The sequence below is a fragment of the Caretta caretta genome, chromosome 14 (genome assembly GCF_965140235.1).
Source record: "Caretta caretta isolate rCarCar2 chromosome 14, rCarCar1.hap1, whole genome shotgun sequence".
Taxonomy (NCBI): Eukaryota; Metazoa; Chordata; order Testudines; family Cheloniidae; genus Caretta; species Caretta caretta.
In genome coordinates, this window is record NC_134219.1 from 35,387,210 (window position 1) to 35,409,381 (window position 22,172).

General features: G+C 54.3%; 1 protein-coding gene across 1 annotated transcript; it reads right to left on the bottom strand.

The window, feature by feature from the left end:
* Positions 1-13,268: 13,268 nt before the first annotated feature.
* On the bottom strand, positions 13,269-15,047 carry LOC142068926 (maestro heat-like repeat-containing protein family member 7). The gene is made up of 3 exons (XM_075119042.1): positions 14,967-15,047; positions 14,107-14,211; positions 13,269-13,717 (listed from the first exon to the last, which is right to left on the bottom strand). Exons 1-3 carry the CDS (start codon positions 15,024-15,026, stop codon positions 13,520-13,522), a joined length of 363 nt encoding a protein of 120 aa, XP_074975143.1. The 5' UTR covers positions 15,027-15,047; the 3' UTR covers positions 13,269-13,519.
* Between the last annotated feature and the right edge of the window lie 7,125 nt (positions 15,048-22,172).

Consider the following 22,172-nt stretch of genomic DNA (forward strand, 5'->3'; position numbering starts at 1 on the left):
AGAATCATAGAATATCAGGATTGGAAGGGACCTCAGGAGGTCATCTAGTCCAACCCCCTGCTCAAAAGCAGGACCCATCCCCAATTAAATCATCCCAGCCAGGGCTTTGTCAAGCCTGACCTTAAAACTTCTAAGGAAGGAGATTCCACCACCTCCCTAGGCAACGCATTCCAGTGTTTCACCACCCTCCTAGTGAAAAAGTTTTTCCTAATATCCAACCTAAACCTCCCCCACTGCAACTTGAGACCATTACTCCTTGTCCTGTCCTCTTCTACCACTGAGAATAGTCTCGAACCATCCTCTCTGGAACCACCTCTCAGGTAGTTGAAAGCAGCTATCAAATCCCCCCTCATTCTTCTCTTCTGCACACTAAACAATCCCAGTTCCCTCAGCCTCTCCTCATAAGTCATGTGTTCCAGACCCCCTAATCATTTTTGATGCCCTTCGCTGGACTCTTTCCAATTTATCCACATCCTTCTTGTAGTGTGGGGCCCAAAACTCGACACAGTACTCCAGATGAGGCCTCACCAATGTCGAATAGAGGGGGACGATCACGTCCCTCGATCTGCTCTCTATGCCCCTACTTATACATCCCAAAATGCCATTGGCCTTCTTGGCAACAAGGGCACACTGCTGACTCATATCCAGCTTCTCGTCCACTGTCACCCCTAAGTCCTTTTCCGCAGAACTGCTGCCTAGCCATTCGGCCCCGAGTCTGTAGCTGTGCATTGGGTTCTTCTGTCCTAAGTGCAGGACCCTGCACTTGTCCTTATTGAACCTCATCAGATTTCTTTTGGCCCAATCCTCCAATTTGTCTAGGGCCCTCTGTATCCTATCCCTGCCCTCCAGCGTATCTACCACTCCTCCCAGTTTAGTATTATCCGCAAATTTGCTGAGAGTGCAATCCAGACCATCCTCCAGATCATTTATGAAGATATTGAACAAAACCGGCCCCAGGACCGACCCCTGGGGCACTCCACTTGACACCGGCTGCCAACTAGACATGGAGCCATTGATCACTACCTGTTGAGCCCGACAATCTAGCCAACTTTCTACCCACCTTGTAGTGCATTCATCCAGCCCATACTTCTTTAACTTGCTGACAAGAATACTGTGGGAGACCGTGTCAAAAGCTTTGCTAAAGTCAAGAAACAATACATCCACTGCTTTCCCTTCATCCACAGAACCAGTAATCTCATCATAGAAGGCGATTAGATTAGTCAGGCATGACCTTCCCTTGGTGAATCCATGCTGACTGTTCCTGATCACTTTACTCTCCTCTAAGTGCTTCAGGATTGATTCTTTGAGGACCTGCTCCATGATTTTTTCAGGGACTGAAGTGAGGCTGACTGGCCTGTAGTTCCCAGGATCCTCCTCCTTCCCCTTTTTAAAGATTGGCCTACATTAGCCTTTTTCCAGTCATCTGGGACTTCCCCCATTCGCCACGAGTTTTCAAAGATAATGGCCAATGGCTCTGCAATCACAGCCGCCAGTTCCTTTAGCACTCTTGGATGCAACTCGTCCGTCCCCATGGACTTGTGCACGTCCAGCTTTTCTAAATAGTCCCTAACCACCTCTTTCTCCACATGTATTGTACTTACATGTCCAGGTGTAGCATATAGAAGAGTGTAAACAAGTCAGTGTCTGTCTGAAATTTTAGTTTGCACTGACTTCGCTCGTGCTTTTTATGTAGTCCGTTGTAAAACTAGGCCAATATGTAGATGAGTTGACATACTCCTGGGAAGAGCTCTGTGTACCCCAGGGATACGTGTACCCCTGCTTGAGAACCACAGAGTTAGGGGGTCTGGAGCAAGGACCATACGAGGCTGAATCTCATGGGGTGGGTGACCTGGTACTTGTTCACTGGAAGCACCACCTTGATCTCCTGCATCTCAGCTTTCCTATAAAAACAAAGTCTGATGGGTGAGAGGAAACCTGCACCGTGCGACCTGGGTAACAGGACAGCTGCAGGGAGCTGAGGACTTGTCCCGATGAAGGGTTAGGGCTGGATTCACAAAGGGACTTAAAAGGCTAATGGCCACTTCAGGCACCTCTGTCTCTTGGAGTGGGAAGTTCCTTGGAGAATTCCACTGGGTGGGAGACTCAGCTGTGAAGGGAGGGGGCAGGCAGGAGCATCTCATCAACCCAAGATTGGAAGAACTGGACTAATGTTCCTTTTGCACAGAGCCTCAGCTCTTTGGAACCTCTGCAAACACTTTAGCCACGTGTTTAACTCCATCCGCAGGAGTAGCCTTGGATCGCAGTGGGAGGGCTCAGGTGCGTACGCGTTTGCAGGATGGGCGCTCAGGGCAGTCCCTGACGCCAGGGGAAAGAGGATGTGAAGAGCCACTGTCTGGATTTGGGAGCCTGCCTGCACACCGCACTCACTAGGTGCTGCTGCATGACTGCAAGGTGCTGGCTGGGGAAAATCAGCCCTGGGTGGTTATTTTGAGTAGAAAACCAGAGCCACTTCTGGGGTCTTTCAGCTTCTAATGCCCTTTCCCTTCTGCAGCTGGATTTCAGCGTATGATAAAATCCCTCTCAATGTCAAGTCAGTGCCATAAATCACTGGACTGGGTGCAGGAATCAGTAGGTGACGTTCTCTGGCCTGGGTTATGCCAGGGCTCAGACTAAATTATTCTTCCCAAAACTTTTAAAAGCTGAGCCCGCTCCTCAAGGCAAAGAAACCAATCGTGCCCCTCACCTGTCAGCAATGTGTTAGCGACCTCACCCCCCATTTTCCTGTATACATCTTCAAACCCCACCCTTCCCACCATGGCTAGCCCTTCCCCACGCTTCAGGAGACGCTGGAGTAGATGATCCTAACCGTCCCCTCTAACCTTAAGACTTGAGGGATCCCATCCCGGAGCGTCTTAAAAATCACAGTTCCCAGACTCTGGAACAGGGGCTGCTTTGCCGGGCTCACCTTTCTCCCTCCGTCACGTTGGCCGATGGGGATAATGAGCCTGGAGATCTCATTCCCGCTGCTCTGAGTGGTGACCATGTGCACACAACCCAACTCAGCTCTTACTGTGTCCCAGGAACGTCTTCATCTTCTGGGAGCCTCATGGCAGCAGCGGGATGATTTAACGGAGTCCCTTAGTCATGGGGCCTTTCTCTCTCTTTTTTTGTTTTAGAGCCAGCGTCCTGGAATCGTCTCATGGTGCGTGGAGCGGTGGCAGTGGTGGGGGTGCTGGTCTCACTATACGAATGTGGGTTTTGGAAAGGTAGAGGGAAAGTGTTTGCCTACTCACGACTCGTCTTCAGGAAGCTGCTGACTCATCCCTCCCAGCAGCCTGGAAGTCCGCAGGATTCACAGGAATCTGAGCTCCCCGCAGTGTGTGACAGGGACGGGGACCAGGCCCAGGGAACCAGAAACAGGAATTGAGACCCAGCCCTGGAGAATGGGGAAGGAGACCTGCTAATGGAGGACAGACGCTTCACCCAGGAACCCAGAGGAAGGGATCCATTAGGTGGGGACATGGGTGTGGCCCAGGAAACTGGAGTAGCATTGCCAATCCTCCAGGATGACCGGGAGTCTACAGGAATTAAAGATTAATTTTTAATTAACGATTATGTCATATGATAAAATCTTCAGGAATACGTTCAATTAAAATTGGCAACCCTAAACCGGAGTGGTGGGGAGGGACCCATTAAATGGAGACAGACTTGGGCTGGGAAACCAGCTAGAAGAGCTGATCCCTCTTACGATGCCCCTCAATGGTGGGGACTAGACTTGGCAAAACGTTTCATCTCAACCTTTTTTAGGTGAAAAATGCCAATTCAGCAGTTTGCGAATTCATGTCTGGTCTGCTGAATTGTTCACGTCCAGCCCTTCCCCCCAGTTCTTAAAAAGTCGAAGCATTTCGTTTAGACACTTTCCAAACAAACCATTTTGATTTTTCAGCTTGAAACAATTTTTTGTTTAAAAATGTCCTTCACTTTTATTTTAAAAATTCAAAAAGTTACAACCCTTGAAATGTTCCTGGGTCTTTTTTTTTTTTTTTTTAAAGCTTTTCCGTTCATCAAAAACTTGGAAAAATTTTAGTTTTGTTCACCCTGGCGGTTGAGAATTTTAGTGGTTATATTGTGGGTCTCTGAGTCTCCTTGTTGCTCAAAGATTTCTAACTGTAACAAATGTATTTGGGATGAGGGCAGGATGGGCAAAAGCTTCCTAAAAGTGGGGGGGTGCTGGCAGCCAAACTGTGGCCCAGCCCCTGTGCCACCCCTTCTCCTCAAGGTCCTGCCCCCTCAAACTGCCCCTTTCCCTGACGCGCCCCCCTCATGCCGTCTTTCTCCCTGAGCTCCCACTTCACGCTGTCTCTTGCCCCCAAAACACCCCCCCTCCGCTCCTTTCTCTCCCCCCTCATCCAGTCGCTCACACTTATGGCCAGTAAAAACTGGTGGGCCCTGGTCTCCCCTGGATGAGAATGGGAGAGGATGAAGAACTACTTTCAAATATAACTCCCCCCCACCTCAAAAAAGCACAATTTGCCAGCAACAGCAAAACACACACCTAACCAAACCGGGCGTGTGACATTCCCGTTCTGGGGCGGTTTATGTCTTTGAGAATGTGAACCCTGCAGGCCTGGGTGTTTCTCTGCGTAATGTGACATCAGTGCTCCTGCTGAGAGCCATTGTTTGTAAATGTTTCAGTAGCAGACATATTTATCATTCATGGACAGACAGACATTTATTCATAATTAGAACTGGTCAAAAATAGTGGGGGTGGGGAGAGTCATGAAAATTGAAGAAGAAACCACTCCCCCCCCCCCCCCGATATTCTTCAAACTTATTTGCAAATGTTTTTAATGATCAAATTTTTGTTTAGTTTTGGTGGGAAAAACTCCACGTTCTCTCTCAAGCGGGCAGAGAAATCCAAAATGTATTCTTTTTTAAAAGGGAACTCTTTTCAAATGATCAATGTAATCCAAAGTGGCATTTCTAGTTCAAAGGTTGCATTGTCAGTGTAAAACCATTTTGAACCAGCTCTATTACTGTATAACAAGATGAGTTTATTTGTCATGATGCATTGTTTGGGCCAAGTTCCAAGTGGTATTTCAGTTTTTGCACCGCTCTTCTCTTCTTGTGTCTGCCCCTCTCATAAGCTGTGGCCTTAATCTTGGCCCTGGAAACACTTACGTGCATGTTTCACTTTAATGACTGCTGTGAATAATTCCATTTCAATGGGACAACTCTGAGGTTGGGTTTATGCTACGGCCCTATATCGGTGTAACTACGTCATTTATTTAATTTTCGTTCTTTTATATGTGAAAGTTCTTGAGAGCTTAAAGCAGGTAAAATACATGAACAGGTTCGGACAGTCCAAGTTTGTCAGGGCAAAGTGACAGCAGAGATGTGGGATCTGCTAGTTTTCCATAAGTCTCTCAGGGTTACACAGGATAACTTTGGGGATCTCTGTCTTGCATCGGGAATGTTCTCTGAAAGTGTCCAAACAGCTCAGAGATACAGAACCATTCCCTGGATCCATTCTTATAGCTGTCTTCCCCGGAAAGCAGTCTAGCAAGCGTTCCTGTCAGCTCATTGCTATGTTATCTGCCAAAACACTAGAGTTTTCAGGTGCCTAAATAGCCCCTGGAATCATGGTGAAATTATCCTCCCCACCACCACCAAAATTTGAAATGGTGCCCTGAGTGCACGGTATCCGACCGTGCTCCCCCAAGAGGAGCTGCATAAACAGGCAACTCTGCAAGTTCTCTGCATGCCTCTGCCAGTGACCACCACGCCTCTCCATTTCCTTGGCCACATGTATCCTGTCCCCATGCTGGCGGCTAATCCAGAAAAAGAGGGAAAGAGCTCACCACTGCGACCACCTGAGGGATGTGGTGGGCTGAGATCAGCTGGTCAAAGCAGGCAATAGGGACAGAATCTGAGATTGAAGCTCCTCGAGTGACCTCTGACCTTTCCAGACCTGCCCTTCAATCAGGCACAGCCATTGTAAAGTTTAATGTGATAGTAACTAGACCCATTTTAAACTCTTCACCACACAACACAAAGCCCGTAGGATTCATCATGAACTATTTATTTCTCCTCCCCTGGATTCCTGCAGCCACCAGCCACCTTGCAGCTTTCCCTCGTCTCTCCCAGGCTGGGCTCACTTGATGGCAGGAGCTCAGCGGAGGGTCCAGCTTTGCTCTTTCGCTTCCATTCTTCACATCTTTGGGTGGCTGCATTTGCAGCTGAGCAGCCTGATGGAAACACTGAGTCCTCTGTCTCGGCAGGCAGGTCCAGCCACGAAAGCCAAAGACTCCCTGAGAACAGGGGCAGGTTCGCCTGAACTCTCAGGAGTGGAGGCTGGGCCTATATGGTAGGGTTACCATATTTGAACTTTCAAAAAAGTGGACACTCGGGGGGGGGGGGGGGGGGGGAGTTGTAGCCCTGCCCCCTATCTACTCTCTCTCACTTCCTGCCCCCTGACTGCCCCCCACAGAACTGCAAACCCATCCAACCACTGTTGCTCCTTGTCCCCTGATCGCCGCCCCCAGGACCCCGCCCTCTGTCTAAGCCTTCCTTCTCCCTGTCTCCAACTACCTCCTCCTTAGACCCCCCCACCCTAACTGCCCCCCTAGAACTTCCCCCCGTACCTGTCCCCTGACTGCCCGGATCCCTATCCGCAGCCCCACCCCCTGACAGACCCCCAGGTTTCCCACACCTATCCAACCACTCCCTGTCCCCTGACTGCCCCCGCAGAACCCCCGACCCATCTAACCCCCCCTGCTCCCTGCCCCTGACTTTGCCCCCGAACCTCCGCCCCATCCAACCCCCCCTGCTCCCTGTCCCTTGTCTCCCCCAACCCCTCTCCATATGCCCACCCCCTGACAGGCTCCCCCCAGAACCCCTGACCCATCCAACCCCTCCAGCTCCCTGTCCCCTGACTGTCCCTTGGGACCCCATGCCCCTTCTCCAGCCCCCCGGCACCCTTACCCTGCTGCTCAGAGCAGTGTGTCTGGGGTGCGGAGCCAGACACAGTGCCGCGCTCCCCCGCAGAGCGCACAGCTCCCCACCCCCTGCCCCCAGAGTGCTGCATTGAGAGGGAAATCCCGGCCCTTTGGAGAGTTTTACAAATTCCTCCCGGAGGGCGATTGAAAACCCCAAAAGCCGGACATGTCCGGGAAAATCCGGACGCATGGAAACCCGACCACAGGCGACTCCAGGATCTGCAGCTGCTGCCACCTCTATGGTGATTCCTCCAACTCATCACCAACCAGCTCTTCCCCATTCTGCCACCCGGCCCCACGGTCTGATCGTGCAGGAGAACAGAAACACTTTGGGACAGCAGGAGAGTCTCCTCAATGCCGCACTCTTTGCATGGCTTCCTGCGGTCACCGGGAAACACGACTACCCTGCCCCCAGGAGTCTCTCAAGGAGCTGCCGGCGCAGTCACTGGGCACCCACTCGTAATGGTCTCGGGCAGTGGCATTGCAGAGGGAGCTGAGCAGACCGTCCCTTCTGTGACTTCCTGAATTGCTGCCAGGACTGATTCTCCTCTGTCCTAGGGAGAGTCCCCGAGGAAAAGCAGCTGTGGTGGGGGAGGGGGCAAGACAAGCTCTCCCCCTGAGCCCTTGACTAGCAGGCAAGCAGGACTCTGGGAGCCAAGGGATCAGTGTGTCTTGCTGGGACAGCAGAGCTGGAGAGCAGAAAAGGGCACTGGAGGAATTGTAGAAAAGTCAGTGTCATGGCCGAGTCATGGGCAGCTAGATCAAGTGGTCAGAGGCAGTGTCCACACTCACGAGACAGGAGTCGAGAGTCAGCTGGGTCAGGACACTGGAAGAGCAGAAGCAAAAGACCAAATTGTGTTCAGCACCTCAAGTCAGATGAGTCACCCCGAGTCCGGATGCCAGGAAATCAAGCCTGGGGAGCGGAAGCAGGAACAGCTAACACACGGTCCAGAGGGGGCGGGGAGGAGCTCGGGTGTTCAGGCAGCTTCTTGTTCCTGCTGCTGGTTTAAGGAAGTCCTGGGGGCCGATTAGCTGCTCTGGGACTCCGCCAACAGAGCCTCAAACTGGGTCTGGACTTCATCAGTCCTAGCTAAGCAGTTTTTCGTAGGCTTCCAGGTGGCGTGCTGGAGGGTGGCTGCTCCCAGGAACCCTGCACACCCGGGTTAATGACCCATGGGTCATGACAGTGAGTGATCTCTCCCCGCTCAAACCTCCTGCATGAAACAGTCTCCAGGGTCCCGGACGCATCCTCTGAGAATAAAAAAACACAGTCATGAGGACAAATAGGCTATGGAACAGGAGCCCCCTCTTTGTTGCAACAGCCCCAAGTGCCCAGAAGAATGGACGGTTCTTACCTCCAGGACATGCCTGGGATCTTCCATCTAAGCCTCACTGGGACCCCTGTTTCTTGGTCTGACAGGATGAGATCTGTCCCCACTGCTCCCTGCGCTGGGCTGGCTGCAGCACGCATCTGTGTAAGAGGCTGGGCCAGAGAGATGTTACAGTCAGGGTCCAGGCAGCCCAGAAGGAGAACAGAGGGTCTGAAACCAGAAGACGAAGCAATCAAATCAGCGGATTCGACAGAGAAGTTTTCTACCCTACAGGGACATCAAAGAAGGTCTGTTAGGAAAGCTGAGATGTTAGTCTGGAAACAGCTAAGGCAAAGATTGTGACTTGTTAAGGTTCAGTTTAAGTCACTACAAAGTGTGTTGTGTTTTGTTTCTCTCTTTGAAATTTGTCTTTTTCTCTTGCTTAGTTTCACTTAAATCTCTTCTTTGTCACTATGCTTCCCAAACCACCTCAGTGTTGTGTGTTCGAGTGAAGTGTGAGTCTCCAGCCTACCCAACAGGCTGAGCTGTGCCCTGTCTCTGTGAAGGTAGCGAATAATTTCTGAGCGGTACTGGGCCCAGAGTCCAAGGGCAGTTCACCAGACATCTCCTGTGAAGCCCAAAGAGACCAAAGGAGCAGGAGAGATTCAAGCCCCACTGATGCATGAGAACTTCCCACAGAAGAGGCTACACAGGGCTCCAGACACAGCCAGCAGGATCCCTCCCACAAGCTGGGCCATGTCCTTCCCCTCCCAGCCCCACAGCTTCCTCCCTACCCCAGCCTCAGGAACCCCTCCCACCTCCCTGCTCTCCCCACCTATTCTCCAATACCAGGCTGTTTCCAGAATGGAAGCAGGTGCGTACCAGAGTTCACTCACCGCTAGATGCTGGCCAGGCCTCGTGTCACCGCTTTCTAGCTGGGCTAGCAACCCCGCTGATACTCACTCTTGCAGTTTGTTGGCTGAGAACTCAGCCCTCCAACCAGGTGACTGGCCTTTACTCCACTCCTTCCTGGGTTGTGCTCCTTCCAAACAAAGTCCAAAAATGTCTTGAACAGAAACAAGGCCTTCCACCCTCGTGGGGAGTTCTTCCTCCTCCTGATTTCGGCTCGGCCTGCCCTTCTTGGGTTTCTATGGTCTTCTGTGTCCCCTTCCTTAGGGACTGTGAGAGAACCCAGTCCTACCCAGGACTCCAGGTTTTGACCCAAGGCCGTCGACTGAACAGCTCGCTCTGTTTCTGTACCTTTGATGCTGTTTTCCCTTGTTTCCTCTCAGGTGGGGCTCACTTGGTCATCAATTTGGCCTCGCCCCAGGCTAGGCAGCCATAGGCCAAGCCACCCTGTTAGATACCCTCCTCCTTCAAATCCGGTCCAGCCCGGCTGACAGGTTTGCTGAGGGGATGGTGAAACCCCATTGCTGATCAGAAGGAGGTCAGAGTCTGTTCTCTAGGAGCTGAAGGTCCGTTTGTTCTGCTGCGGGAAGTGGAGCTGGAGAGCGGAGAAGTAAGGTGAAAGAGACTGCATGATGGAGTTGGAGACTGAGGGATGGGAGCCTCCTCCCAGAAACTCTCCCAGTAGAACAGATTCGAGGAGTTCTCTGGGGAGTCTCTTGCTAGGAAAAAAACAAGGGTGGCACATTGATGGAGATGTCTCTGTCCCAGGGATGGGGGAAGCTCCTAGCCAGGCTATGCAGCAGGGATCCCATTTCTCCCCCAAGAAACCCAAAGGCCCAAAGAAGTCAATGGCTCTTACCTCCATGAGGGAACGGGGTCTTCCTTCTCAGCATCTTTGAGAAATACCACTGCTTGGTTTCCTCGGACAAGGGACCTGTCCCCACTGCTCCCTGAGGTGGTTCAGCTTCTGACTGCACCCATCTGGGAGGCTGTCACACACCCCAGGGCCTAGAAGACACGGGGGGAGGAGGCTCCTCTTCATGTCAGACTCTGAGAGCCCAAAGAAGAATTAAGGGCAGGAGATGAAGCTAGCCCTGAGCCTCTGTCCCATCCTCACCTCCTCAAATGTGGAGCTTCCTGAGCTTCAGTTGGGCAGACAGTCTGTCGCCCTGACACAAAGGTCCTTCTGCGCCATATGGGGCAGGAAGATCTCTGCCTGGGAGCACGGGGAATGGGATGGGGGTGAGATCAAGGAAAGAGGGGAGGGGTATGGGTGGGAGGGAAAGAGCTCCTGCCGCAGATGAAGGAATTTGGGGGGCCAAGGGAAGGACCCGGCTCCACAGAGAGGGCAGAGAATTTCTGTGAGTGCCAGGGGCCTCCATTTCCGCTTCCACTAGCCCCGCATTTACAGTGAGACACAGCAGTACCTGCAGCAGGGAGCGGGACTTGCTGAACAGGGAGGGGAACCTTTAAGGGCATCAGACGAGCCACAGCCCTTGCAGCGCCTCGGGCATCTGGTGCAAGTGCCTGATGATGTGAAGCTGGCACATGACCTTGGCTGTGACATCCTCGTGCTGCAGGGGAACGAGAACATGTCAGAGACAGAGACACTCCCCAGGAATCAGGGAGGATTAACGGCACCTGGAACCAGCATCATCATTTCCACCCAGCAGCTGCTCATGTCTGAGTGGTGGATTCACCCTCCCGACCCCCAGGATGGAGGCTTGCTGTCCTCTCTAGTGACCTCCAGTGCCAACCCCCCTCCTTGTACTGTGAGCTCCTGCCACCTCCCCATCAGTGCCCCTGACAGCTGTTCCACCTCCAACCCACCTGGGGACACCGCTCAAGTTCGTAGAACCCTCTCCTCCACCCCTACCTCCATCCCCACCCAGGTAGGGCAGGGAGGGGGCTCTAGAAGGGTGACAGGGTACTGGAGGGATTCTGGCAGCAGTGAAGTGGGATGGGGAGAGGTTGAGACCTTTCCCCAAGTCACCCCAGTGACAAAAGCTGAAGCCACAGGATGGCAGCCCTGGTGAATGAGGCAGGTCAGCAGCCCCTGCTGACTGAATCCTCCCAATCGCTCTAGAGCGGGTCCAGCCCTACCAGCAGCAAGACCCAGCTTCCCACGCCCACGTGCCTCAGCCCTTCCTGGTCAGTCGCCATCACCAGTCAGTCCTTGGCCTCCCAGGCTGCTGGTGAAGGGAGCAACTCTCGATGGTGGCTCAGGTGACATGGACACTAGGATATGGGGAAATGGGGGCAGCTCTGTGGGGCAGGAAAGGTTCCCAGAGGGCTCTTAGGGGACTCTCCTGCTTTTCCCAGGAGTGATAGCAGAGCACAACATCCTAAGAAGAGAAGTCCATGAAGTCCCCACTAGGCTCCTTGCCACCAGGCCAGCGAATGGCGAGAGGATGGGAATGAGGCCCTGGCCCCCACCCCAAGCTCCTGAGTCGATTGCAGCTGCTTACCGTGACCCCCATCAGTTGCTGGGCTTCCCCCAGGAGGGAGTAGACGAGCAGCAGCCCAGCCTGGCTGACACGCAGCACGGGGTCGTGGATGGCCAGCACTGCTGTCTGAAGGAAGGATCTTTTCTGACCGATGGAGAAGAATTTTCCAAAGACCTAAAACCAAGAGGACACGAGGCTCGAGCAGATTGCCCACAGCCAGCCTCCAAGTCCTGGCGGTACAATGGCCTCTAGTGCCCCAAAGGGCGGGGAAGAGAGCTGCTGTGGCCAAGGCACTTCATTCCTCAGGAGGCTTTCAGGGGCTTTTCAGGGTCCCAGGGCTCAGGGAAGCCCCTTTATTAAAAGGTCACACATGCTGAGGGACCAAAGCCTCCAGTGGCTCTTTCGGGAAGGCAATTTCTGGCAGGGGCCAGGATGGGCTGGAAATGGATCTCTAATGTGTGTGAGCAGGCCCACTCTGCTGTGCAGGGCACCGAGATGACAGGGGACCCTGTGTTGCTTCCAGCAGAGAGATCTCCTGCACCTCAGCGGCTAGAGGAGTGTGTGTGTGTTGTGTGGGGCGAGGGGGTTGGAGCTGACAGACCAAAGGTCTCTTCACCCCAGCTTAGTGATTTCTCTCATTGCTGGGAATGGCCTCTGCATCTCCTTGGTTTCTTCAAGGGGAATCCAACCTGCAGCCTCACAAGGACAAGGAGACTCATGGCCCAGTCCCCATCCCAGACGGTCCTCGGAGACTTTTCTTCCACTGCAGCAATTCAGCTTGTGTGAGGCAGGACAAGCTCACACAGTCTCTCTCACGGGGCGTCTGTGGAGCAGCGTTCTGTCGATGCCCTTGTCGATCCAGGAGCCGCTCCAGGGCCTCCTCTGTGATGTTGTGGCAATCACCCATTTCACCTTTGACTCCAGGCTGGGGGCACTGTGTTACGGTGTGTTCGAAGGTTTGGATATTCTCACCACAGTTGTGAGACGGGGGCGGGGGGGTGTCTTTGACTTTCTACTTGTGCAGCAAGTAGCCGCAACTTGGGGCAGTGACAATGTGCTTCTTTGGAATAGTGGCTGAGGTCCAGATACTCTGCCATTCCCTGGCCGGGTCTGGAGACATGAGGGGGGCGCATGTGGTCCATATTGGCTCTGGAGCTCACTATTTCCCCTACCCAGTTCCCAGGTTGGGGCATTCTGCTTCCTGACCGGCAATGGAATTGGGCAAAACCCACCTCCTTTCTCTGCTTCTACAGGGTGCAGGGAATTAAACAAGGGTCTGATCAAGCAATCGTGACTGACTGACTCAGGGCTCTCCTCTCAGACACTTGGGGATCAGCCAGGGGGACGAGGAGCAGAGAGACACCCAGAGCCATAATCCTATATTAACTCACCCACCCGGGGATCCTCCTTATGCCACGGAGCAATGCAGCCATGTAAGACACTCAAATCACGGCAACTAGCGAGGTTCCAATGGGAGACCTTTAGCACCAGCCTGTCCCACTGGTTGCTGATGAGGAACTCTGAGCTGGAAATAAGGAGTGGGCTCTTTTCCTGTCTCCAGGAGGCATCCACTGCAGGGAACCCAGCCAGCCACACTCCCTGAGCTGTGTCATGCCCTGGCACAGTGCCCTTACCTCCCCCACTCTGGCTGTGTTCTTGTAGCCCAAGAGCCTTCTGTCCTGGTGCCAGTCATAGCACCAGAGATCTTCCGCGTCATGTATGGTCAGGCCTGGAAGAGAGAGAGAGAGAGAGAGAGACTTTTCTCCTTCTCGTTGCAGTTTCTGTGTCCTTCCAATCCCATTGGTGGCTGCACAGTGGAGTGGAGAAGAACAGAGGCAGAGAGAGACTTGTCCTCCAGCTGGGGTCAGTCGGAGAGCAATGGTCTGGGGTCCCATTATCCACCTGTGGTCACTCTTAGTCCCCTATTGGGTTCCGTGTCCCAGCTGGGTTCCTTACCCCTCTGTTGGAGCAGCAGTTGGTAGAGCCGGTAAGTCCCCTCCCTGGCCTGCCGGCTGATGTCCTTGTCTGGATCGCTGACAAATAGAGCCAGCTGGGCCACATGGTGACCCATCCTAGGGAACTCGGCTGAGATCTAATGGAAGGGAGAGGAGAGGGGACTCCATCAGCATTTTCCTGTCAGCTCCCCTGGGCCAGAGGGCTCCTTCCCCTTAGCTCCTCTGCAGGAGATGCTGGGGGAGAGGAGCTTGAGATCGACCCTTCATTTGCTCTGCTGCCAAGGGAGCACGGAGCTGCTTTGGGATGCCAAGCAGGGGTGGAGCATGGGCTCCTTAAAGGCCCAGGGACAACACTGAACCAGGACAAGAAGAACTTGACTCAAGCCGAGCTCAGTCCCTGCTCTGACTCTGCCTCCCTATGAAGAACCCTCCTAAGCCACAGCCCCGGCAGCAGCAGATCCTGCAGCCCGCTGGAGCCAGCCCGCCTCCGCCTGGAGCCAGCAAGCTGGGGTCGGAGGTCACTTACTTCAAACTCAGGGAGGGAGACTGTGTATCTCAGCAGGGCTGTGCTGCTCCTGATGGCCCTGGCTCGCTCCTGCGACACCCTGGACACGACCCACAAGTTGATATTCTGTGGGGAAAGGAGGCAGGTCAGACTCAGTGGCCAGGTGCACCTGCTTTGCAAATGAGCCCCCCACGCCCCCAGCCCCAGGGGCCTGAGACATTCTGCGCAGGGGGGAATAGCTGAGGCCTTGATGGCAGAGCTTTAGAAGGGGATTCTTTCCCCCAGGACGCAGCTTGTACCCTGCAGGTCACAACTTGTCAGCGTCTCTCTAGATTGGGACAATGTTCGGGGTCGGGGCTGGTCCCATCCTCCCAGAACTCCTGATTCCTGAACAGTTCACAAGAAAGGAGACTGAACCCTCGGCCCTTCCCTGCTATGAAAATCCTTGGGGGGATGTAGGGAGTGACTGAGAACACAATTCCCCCAGGAATTTCAGAGCAGATCAGAGGGAAGGGCTGATTCCCTGGGATCCTCCTGTTTCTCTAGGAAGGAGCGTGTGCCTCTTCTCTGAGAACCATCTCCTGAATCTCATGGGGTGTGTGTGTTGGAGGGGTGGGGGAAGGGTGGGTTTTCAGACTCTCACTCCCCAAGACAGCCAGGAGCCCTGTGGTTAGTGCTCAGCAGAACCAGGCAGAGCTCTGGCTTGAAATCCCAGCTCTTTCCTCTGTCCCTCAAGAAGGAAGGACCTGACACTGCATTGCACTGACCTCCCCAACCAAGGACGGCCCACTGGGGACCCAGCTAGGAGGACACAGTAGAAAATGGATCTTCCAGTCTCTCCTTACCAGTCCCCCAAAGAGTTCAGGTGAAATGGGGCTCACCTCCAAGATGAAGTGGAGCCTGTCTGTGTCTGGGGACTCTGCCAGCAGATTCCCCAGCATGGCATCCAGGACCTCTGGGATGACTTTGCGCAGAGCCTGCAAAGCATGGGTCAGAGTTAGGGAACCTGGGCCTACACCTGCCACAGGATGGGAAGAGGGGTCTCTGGTAAGCACTGGGGAGACTCCCAAACACATCTCCTGGCCTCTCTCTTTCATATCCCACGGCAGGCAATTCGCAAGAATTGATGACCCCTGGACCTTTGATCCATGAGCTTAGCAGGTCTCTGCAGAGGGCCTTGTAGGCAGAAGAGTATGAAACAGCCAAGTTGCTATGGATGGAAGCTGGGCTTCTGCGTAAAACACAGCTTAAGAAAGAAAGAAAGAAAGAAAGAAAGAAAGAAAGAAAGAAAGAAAGAAAGAAAGAAAGAAAGAAAGATATCCCCCAGGGAGGGGTAATCTCTTCCCTGGTGGAGGGAAGGATCCAACCCTGCAGCTTGTTCCAACTCCGCTACCCCACCCCTAAATATGGAGCTCCAGCGAATCAAGGGAGCAGGGACCAAAGACCACTGTGGAAAAGTAAGAAGATGCAGGAGGAGGAGGTACCTGGATGTCAGTGGTGTCCTTCTCCGTGCCCAGGGTGAAGACGGAGTGAAGGGCAGCTCGCAAGAGGTGGGTCTCTAGGGCTGGCTCCAGGGCAGGTTTCATGGTGCTGGCAAGAGAGAGGAGCTGGTATTAGACTGTGCAGTACGGGAGTGGGACTGTCGCCAACACGGACAACAAGCCACAGGGATAGAGGCACAGGCTGGTGAGAATGGAAACTGAGGCACTTAGCTAGGGAATGACAAGGCCAAGGCGTCCCAGACAGACAGTGGCAGGACAGGAATAGCTCCTGTTCCCTGGAGCCTGCTGCCCCTCCTGTATCTGAGGACGGGAGTGAGCCCCTCCCCAAGGCCCCTGTCATGTTATGGGAGTGAAAAGAAGAGCCCTGCCAGGAGAGAGTGACCCTTCCTACCCCACCATCTCTGCCAGAGGCACCACTCTTGGGAGGTGACCTGGGAGGGAGAGTAACGGTGACTCCCAGCCTTGGGCCTGAGCAGCACTGGGGTGAGGGGAGCCGGCGGGGTGGGGGGGTGGGGCTGTCTTGGTACCAGAGGTTGCCCACTGCAGCCAGGGAGTGGGCGAGGACGGCGCTAGGTGACGAGTCATCGGGAAGCTCCTCGATGAGCTCCTGTGAAACGCAAAGGAGACAAAGGAGCGTGTAAGATTCAGGCCCGACTGACACCTCCCAGTGAGGAGATGACACAGCCAGTGCCCCACATGGCCAGCAGGATCCCCCACCACCACCCGCTCCCCCGATTCCTTCCTGCCCATCCGACTTGTCCCACTTCCCGGATTCCTGCCCAGCTCACCCCCAATCCCCTTCTCTCCTCCTCCCTGTCAAAACTGCCCCCATTCAGCCCCATCCCGATGACCAATCTGGGACCATGTAATTCCTTGTCCCCCACTCTCAGCTGCCCTCCAGCCCCACAATTCCCTCCCTGCCCACTACTGACCAATCTCAGAATTTCTCCCTTCTCTTCTCCCAAGTCTTCAGAGACAGCAATCCCTGTCCTCTGCTGCCTCCTCCAATAGTACCCAGCCCCCACCCATTAGCAGGGCCATACCCCTGCCAATCCCATGTCTCTCTCCTCTCGCCAGCTGCCGAATGGCGTGTCTCACTCACCACGATCCTCTTCACCACAGCCGCCTTGCAGCAGCGCGGCTCCAGCGTGTCCTCCCCTCTCTCCCGTGCAGCCAGACATGCGGGGTAGATGGCCTGAAGGAACAGGAGCTGCTGCCCCTCATCCTGGACCCACCAGACGTGGGGTATAGCGAGAGAGAACCTGTTAGCGAGGGACCTTCCTGCCCCACCCAAACCAGCTCCAGGGCTCAGGCCTCAATGGGAGATTGTGGGGACCCGCCGATTGTCCAAATCTCCCACCACTCCTACGCAAGCAGGATCAGGAACTGGGACAGTGCCTGTGGGGGGAGACGACCTCGGCTGTTGTGGGACAAAGACCCCCATCTGGGGGTCCCACATCATGGATGTAAAAGGGCCCCATTAGGGGTGGTGGATCAGGAAGGACAAGACCCTTGGCAGGGGGTGGAGATGCTGGGAAGGGACAGGGCAATCTTGGTTCCAGCCCAGGTGGGGAACATTTGTACCTTATCTCTGCACTGGAGCTGCTCTCGGATGAGCTTGAGAGCAGCTTCATCTTTGGCCACGTCCACCCCTTCCTCCTGCTCCGAATCCAGGGGGGTCCCTGCACCAGGGAGGGAAGGACAGGGGCGTGGTGGGCAGAGCAGGATTCAAGACCCCCCTTCCCACCTCAGGCCCCCAGGGCAGATCGGGCCCCAAACCTCCCTCTCAGGGATGCCTTCAGCCCCCAACAGCTTCAGAAGCCCAGAGCAGAGCCCCCCTCCACTGCCCAGGACTCCAGGGGAGGTGCCTGTTCCCCCCGCCCGGAGCAGCAAGGACCAACGTGGCAGCAGCTCTTCACACCCCCACCCCCAGGTCCCCGTGCGGAAGGGGCAGCTGTGTGACGGCTGCTGCTGTCCGTGGGTTCGTGGGGCTCAGGCCAGACACCTGGGCTGGGGACCCCCCCCCCGTATCCCTGGGAGAGCGTCTGGGCCCAGGGTGTTCACATCCCGTCCTCAGCCCTCCTGGAGCCCAGCCTGGCTCCTCACCTGGAACAAAGCAGTGGCCTCCATCGGCCTGGCTGCTGCCAGAGGCCCAGGTGCTGCCGCTGTCCCAGGCTGAGCTGCCGGTGCTGGGACAGGGACCTTCCCCCTCCTGGCCGGCGGGGGCTGGAAGGTCCTCAGAGAGCGGGCAGGGCGAGGCCTCCTGTTGGGAACGAGGACTGGGCTCCTGGGGCCGCTGCTGCCCACACAACAAGCCCCAGAGCCACCCTGCCCGGCGCCCCTCCTGGGCTGGGTCCTGTCTGCCAAACCGCAGCCTGGGCCAGCTCCACTGGGGCCTGGTCGGGGCCTCTCCCAGCTCGGCGCCTGCGCCGGGAGCCGGGGTCCTTTTCCAGAAGGCCGGGCACTTCCGCCGTCTGGCCTGGACGGGAGCTGCTTCCCCGCCAGCGGGGACGCAGGGCTTGCTCTGCCCCTTGGGAAGACGGCAGCTGCTTCCCTCAGGCTCTGGGGCCACCTGCAGAGCCTTCCTCCACAACATCCGCAGGAGCCTGGCCATCCTGGAACCGAGCGGGGAGCAGGGGTGAGTCTGGGCTCAAGGCAGCCTTTCACTCATGGGCCTTTTCTGTCCCTCCTCCCGCCTGCTCCAACCACAGCCTCCCCCTCTGCCCCCACAGGAGTGCAGGGAGTGCCATCTACACACACGGGCAGGAGTTCATTGCATGATCTGCTCCCAACGTTCCCCCTCGTAATCCCTGCTGCTGCAATATCCAGGAAGTCTCATCCTTTTCCAGCAAGGGGGTCAATCCCAAAGACCATCGGTTACTCTGGACAAGCAGCCCCCTCCTGTCGTCCCAGGCCACTCTCCCGCCCAGGCTAGAGAAGGAACAGAACCCAGGAGCCCGGACTTCTCCTGCGAAACCATTCCCCATGTCAAAGTCACAGAGACCCTTGGCACAGGAAGACCAGGGCCCTCCTCGTTCCCCATTGATTTCCAGGCTCAGCAGCTCACAGGGTCTGGCCCAGCTCAGAGACTGTCAGCCTGGGGAACAGTGTCCCACAAGGGAAGGGCTGGGAGCCCCATTGCTGGAACCTTTCCAAACACACTGGAGACGGCTCTGGAGAAGCCCCTGCCCGGTCTAAGAGTGACGGGCTCTTGGGGGCTGTTTGCAAATGAAATCCCCCTTTGGAGATATTCTCTTCCCCTGTTTCTGCCTCTCCCAAGACAGACAGGGGAAGCCACCGAGGAACCCGAATGCCACTCACTTGCTCTCAGTGATGGGATGATGGATGGCGGATGTTCAGGGTCAGCAGACGTCCCTCACCCTCCTCCTCACTCTCCAAGCCCAAGGCAGGCTGGAGAGGGTGGTGACCTCAGGAGTTACCCTGCCCAGCCAGCAGGCAGGGTGATGACACGAGGGCGATCGACTGGCTGTGAAAAGAAGAGTCTGTCTGATTGCCAAGGGACGGAGAAACTCAGCCAGCAGCAGGGGGGTGCAGAACACTGCCCTAGGGCGGAGGTGACAGTGCCTCCGGGATCCTGACATCCCAGCACTTTACACACCTTCCTGGAGCCTCCCAACCCCGCTGGGCTGGAGCAATGGGAACCCAACCCTACTGATAGCAAACAGGCCTCAGCTACCGGCTCAGGGTCAAATCAAGTGTCAGAGCCATGGATGGACCCCTTCACTAACCACTGCCGCACACTCCCTCCCACAGCTGGCAATTGCAACCAGGCCCTAATGGCTGGTCCCCCTGCCTTTGAGAGGGAGGGTCACTCCTGCTTCCACTGATGCCTCTTGATCTGTGGGACTTTGGGCAAGTTGCTCCCCCTCTCTATGGCTCTCTGGGACTCACATCCCTGAATGGGCTTTAAAAAAGACAATGGTTAAAGTTTGGCCCCAACTTGTTCTTGTTTCTCTTGACTAGCCATTTTAGCAAAGTTTAGAATTCTTGACATTCAACACCTGGAAACATCCCTTTCTCCTTTGCAGACGGCCTTAACATCCCTTATCTCACCCAGGCTCCCTGCTGCCTGGAGTTAGAGAATTGACCCTGTTCCTGTTGGACCTACCCAAGGTGTCACACAGCAAACGGGGACGGAGCCAGAAAGAGAAGACAACAGTCCTAACTCCTGTTCTAACTAACGGACAACAACCCCCCGGAGGCAGGGATAAAGCCCAGGAAATAAGGTGTGAACATTTTCATGGAAACCGTTTTCTGTCAGAAAATCCATTAAGACGAAACCACTTTGTTTCCTGAAATCATAACAAGTAGGAGGAAAATTCTTTGCAAAAATATTTGTTTGCAAAACAAGAGCATCTCCTGTTTATCATGGTGCATTAAACTGTCTTGTCGTACACAAAGGGGAGACACTGTGCTCTAGAAAATTAGATGAGATGCTTCAGTCTGAGCTAAGTAGTTGCTGCTCTTCACAATTTCAAAACAATAAAATACAAATCCAATCGAATATTAGGTCATAATCTGCTATGACTCAGTGTGATAGGACACCCCCTAGTCTGCACTGCTCCGAGTGACACTCTTCAGTGGATCCCCAGCATCCACCCATGGCGAGGTAGGTGGGAGAGGATTGTTATTCGTCCTTGACAGAAGGAGAAACGAAGGCTGAGAAAGGAACAGTGACTTGTCTTAGCTGATGCAGCCAGTCAGTAGCAGAGTTGCTCTCAAATAAGCTACAGACCAACAATTGTTCATAGTAATTATTCAGCAATTATTTCAGAAGAATTGGAATGTTGGAGAGGATCACGAACTGCTCCGAGACAATGAATGGAGAGCAGCGTCCACATTGGTCAAACATCTAACTGGTTGTGACTTATTTGCTTGGTCATAAAAGAGAACAACAAAGACCACAGTTTCCTCCCTGTTAATACCCCCCTCCTCAGCCAATCAAGGTTGGGACTTTGAGGGGTGGGAGGCTAAGAGTTCACATCAAATAGCCCAAAGAATGGCCCTGGTCACCACCGAGGGGATCACTCTCGGAGCACTAGTCCAGTCTCACCTCTCTGTGAGGGCCTCCCACAACCCCCCCCACCCCCCCCCCGGCCCCCGACCCACCCACAGAGCTCCTGGTGGTGGCAGGAGAGCAGAGGAAAAGGACAAAGGAAGCAAGAAGAGAAAGGTGGGACAGAGGAAAAGGGAAAACAAAAAGGAGAAACCCCAATGTCCCCAGTAATTCTAAGGGACAAAGTCCTAGGTTGGAAATAAAATGCTGCCCCCACAAACTAGTGTTTTCCTTTCCTAAAAATCAGCCGGCACCTGATGGATCAGACTGAGCAGGTTCCAAACTTCTCCGAGGCTCTTACCTTCTATACAGGGACGTCTGTTTTCGAGCAAAACCACTAAAAGAATAGGAGAAAACTCCGAAGAGGGTCCTCCTTGCGCTCACGTACGTGCAAGTGAATGCTCTCTCAGTCCTCCAGGAGAGACCTCGAGAAGGAGACGTGCTGAAGCAAAGCCACAGGGATCTCCGAGGTTGCCCCTGTCCTGCACCCCTGTCCTGCCTGGCTGATGTCAAGATCTCTCTGTGAGGTCATCGCCTCCCCACCACCTTTGTCCAATAGGCTGAGGTCCTGCCAAAGGCCCTTGTGATGTCACTGCCACACCCATCCCTCCCCTGCAGTGCTGATGTCCTGCCCCTGTCCAGCCACACCGGATGTTTCAGCTGCTTCCCCTGGATTACCCCACTCAATGACTCTTCCTTGTGGGGATGACACCAACCACACAGTAAAACATCAGAGGCTTCTCCCCATGCTACGCTCAGTTTTTCATAAATTAGCAGACTTTGTGGACAGAAGAGACAATTAGAGCATGTCATCTGACCCCCTGCATATCACATGCTTTCTGTAGCGCAAAGAGCTGGTTTTTGACTACACACGTTCCAGAAAGGCATCTAGTCTTCATTGGAAGACATCAAGAGGTGGGGAATTCCCACCACTTCCCTTTCTAGTTTGTTTCTTTGGTGATTCATCCTCACGGTTGAATATGTGTACCCTCTTTCGAATACGAATTGGTCTCTTTTGAGTTTCCAGCCACTGGGTCTTGTTATGCTTTACTCTGCTAGATTAATGAGTCCTTTAATACCTGATATTTTCTCTCCATGAAGTCACTTCAAGACTTCAATGACGTCACCTCCCGATCTTTTTTATCATCTAAACAGGCTGAGCTCTTTCAATGGCTCACGAGCAGGCATTTTTCTCCAGCCCTCGAAATGTTTCATTGCTTTTTGCTGCCCCATCTCCAAGATTTCAAAATCTTTTTTCAAAGGTGGAAGCCAAAACTGGATGCAGTATTCCATGATCAGTCTTCCTCACGGTGTGTCACCTAGCTCTGCGCCTCACTGCTCTTTTCATACATCTAATGATGGCTTTAGCCCTGTTCACCACAGCATCACCCTGGGTGCTCATGTTGAATGGCTTGCCCAACATGGCCCCGAAAACCTCTTCACAGTCAGTGCTTTCCTGGATACACTTCCCCACTCTGTAGGTGTGGCCTGCATGCTTTGTTGCTCGC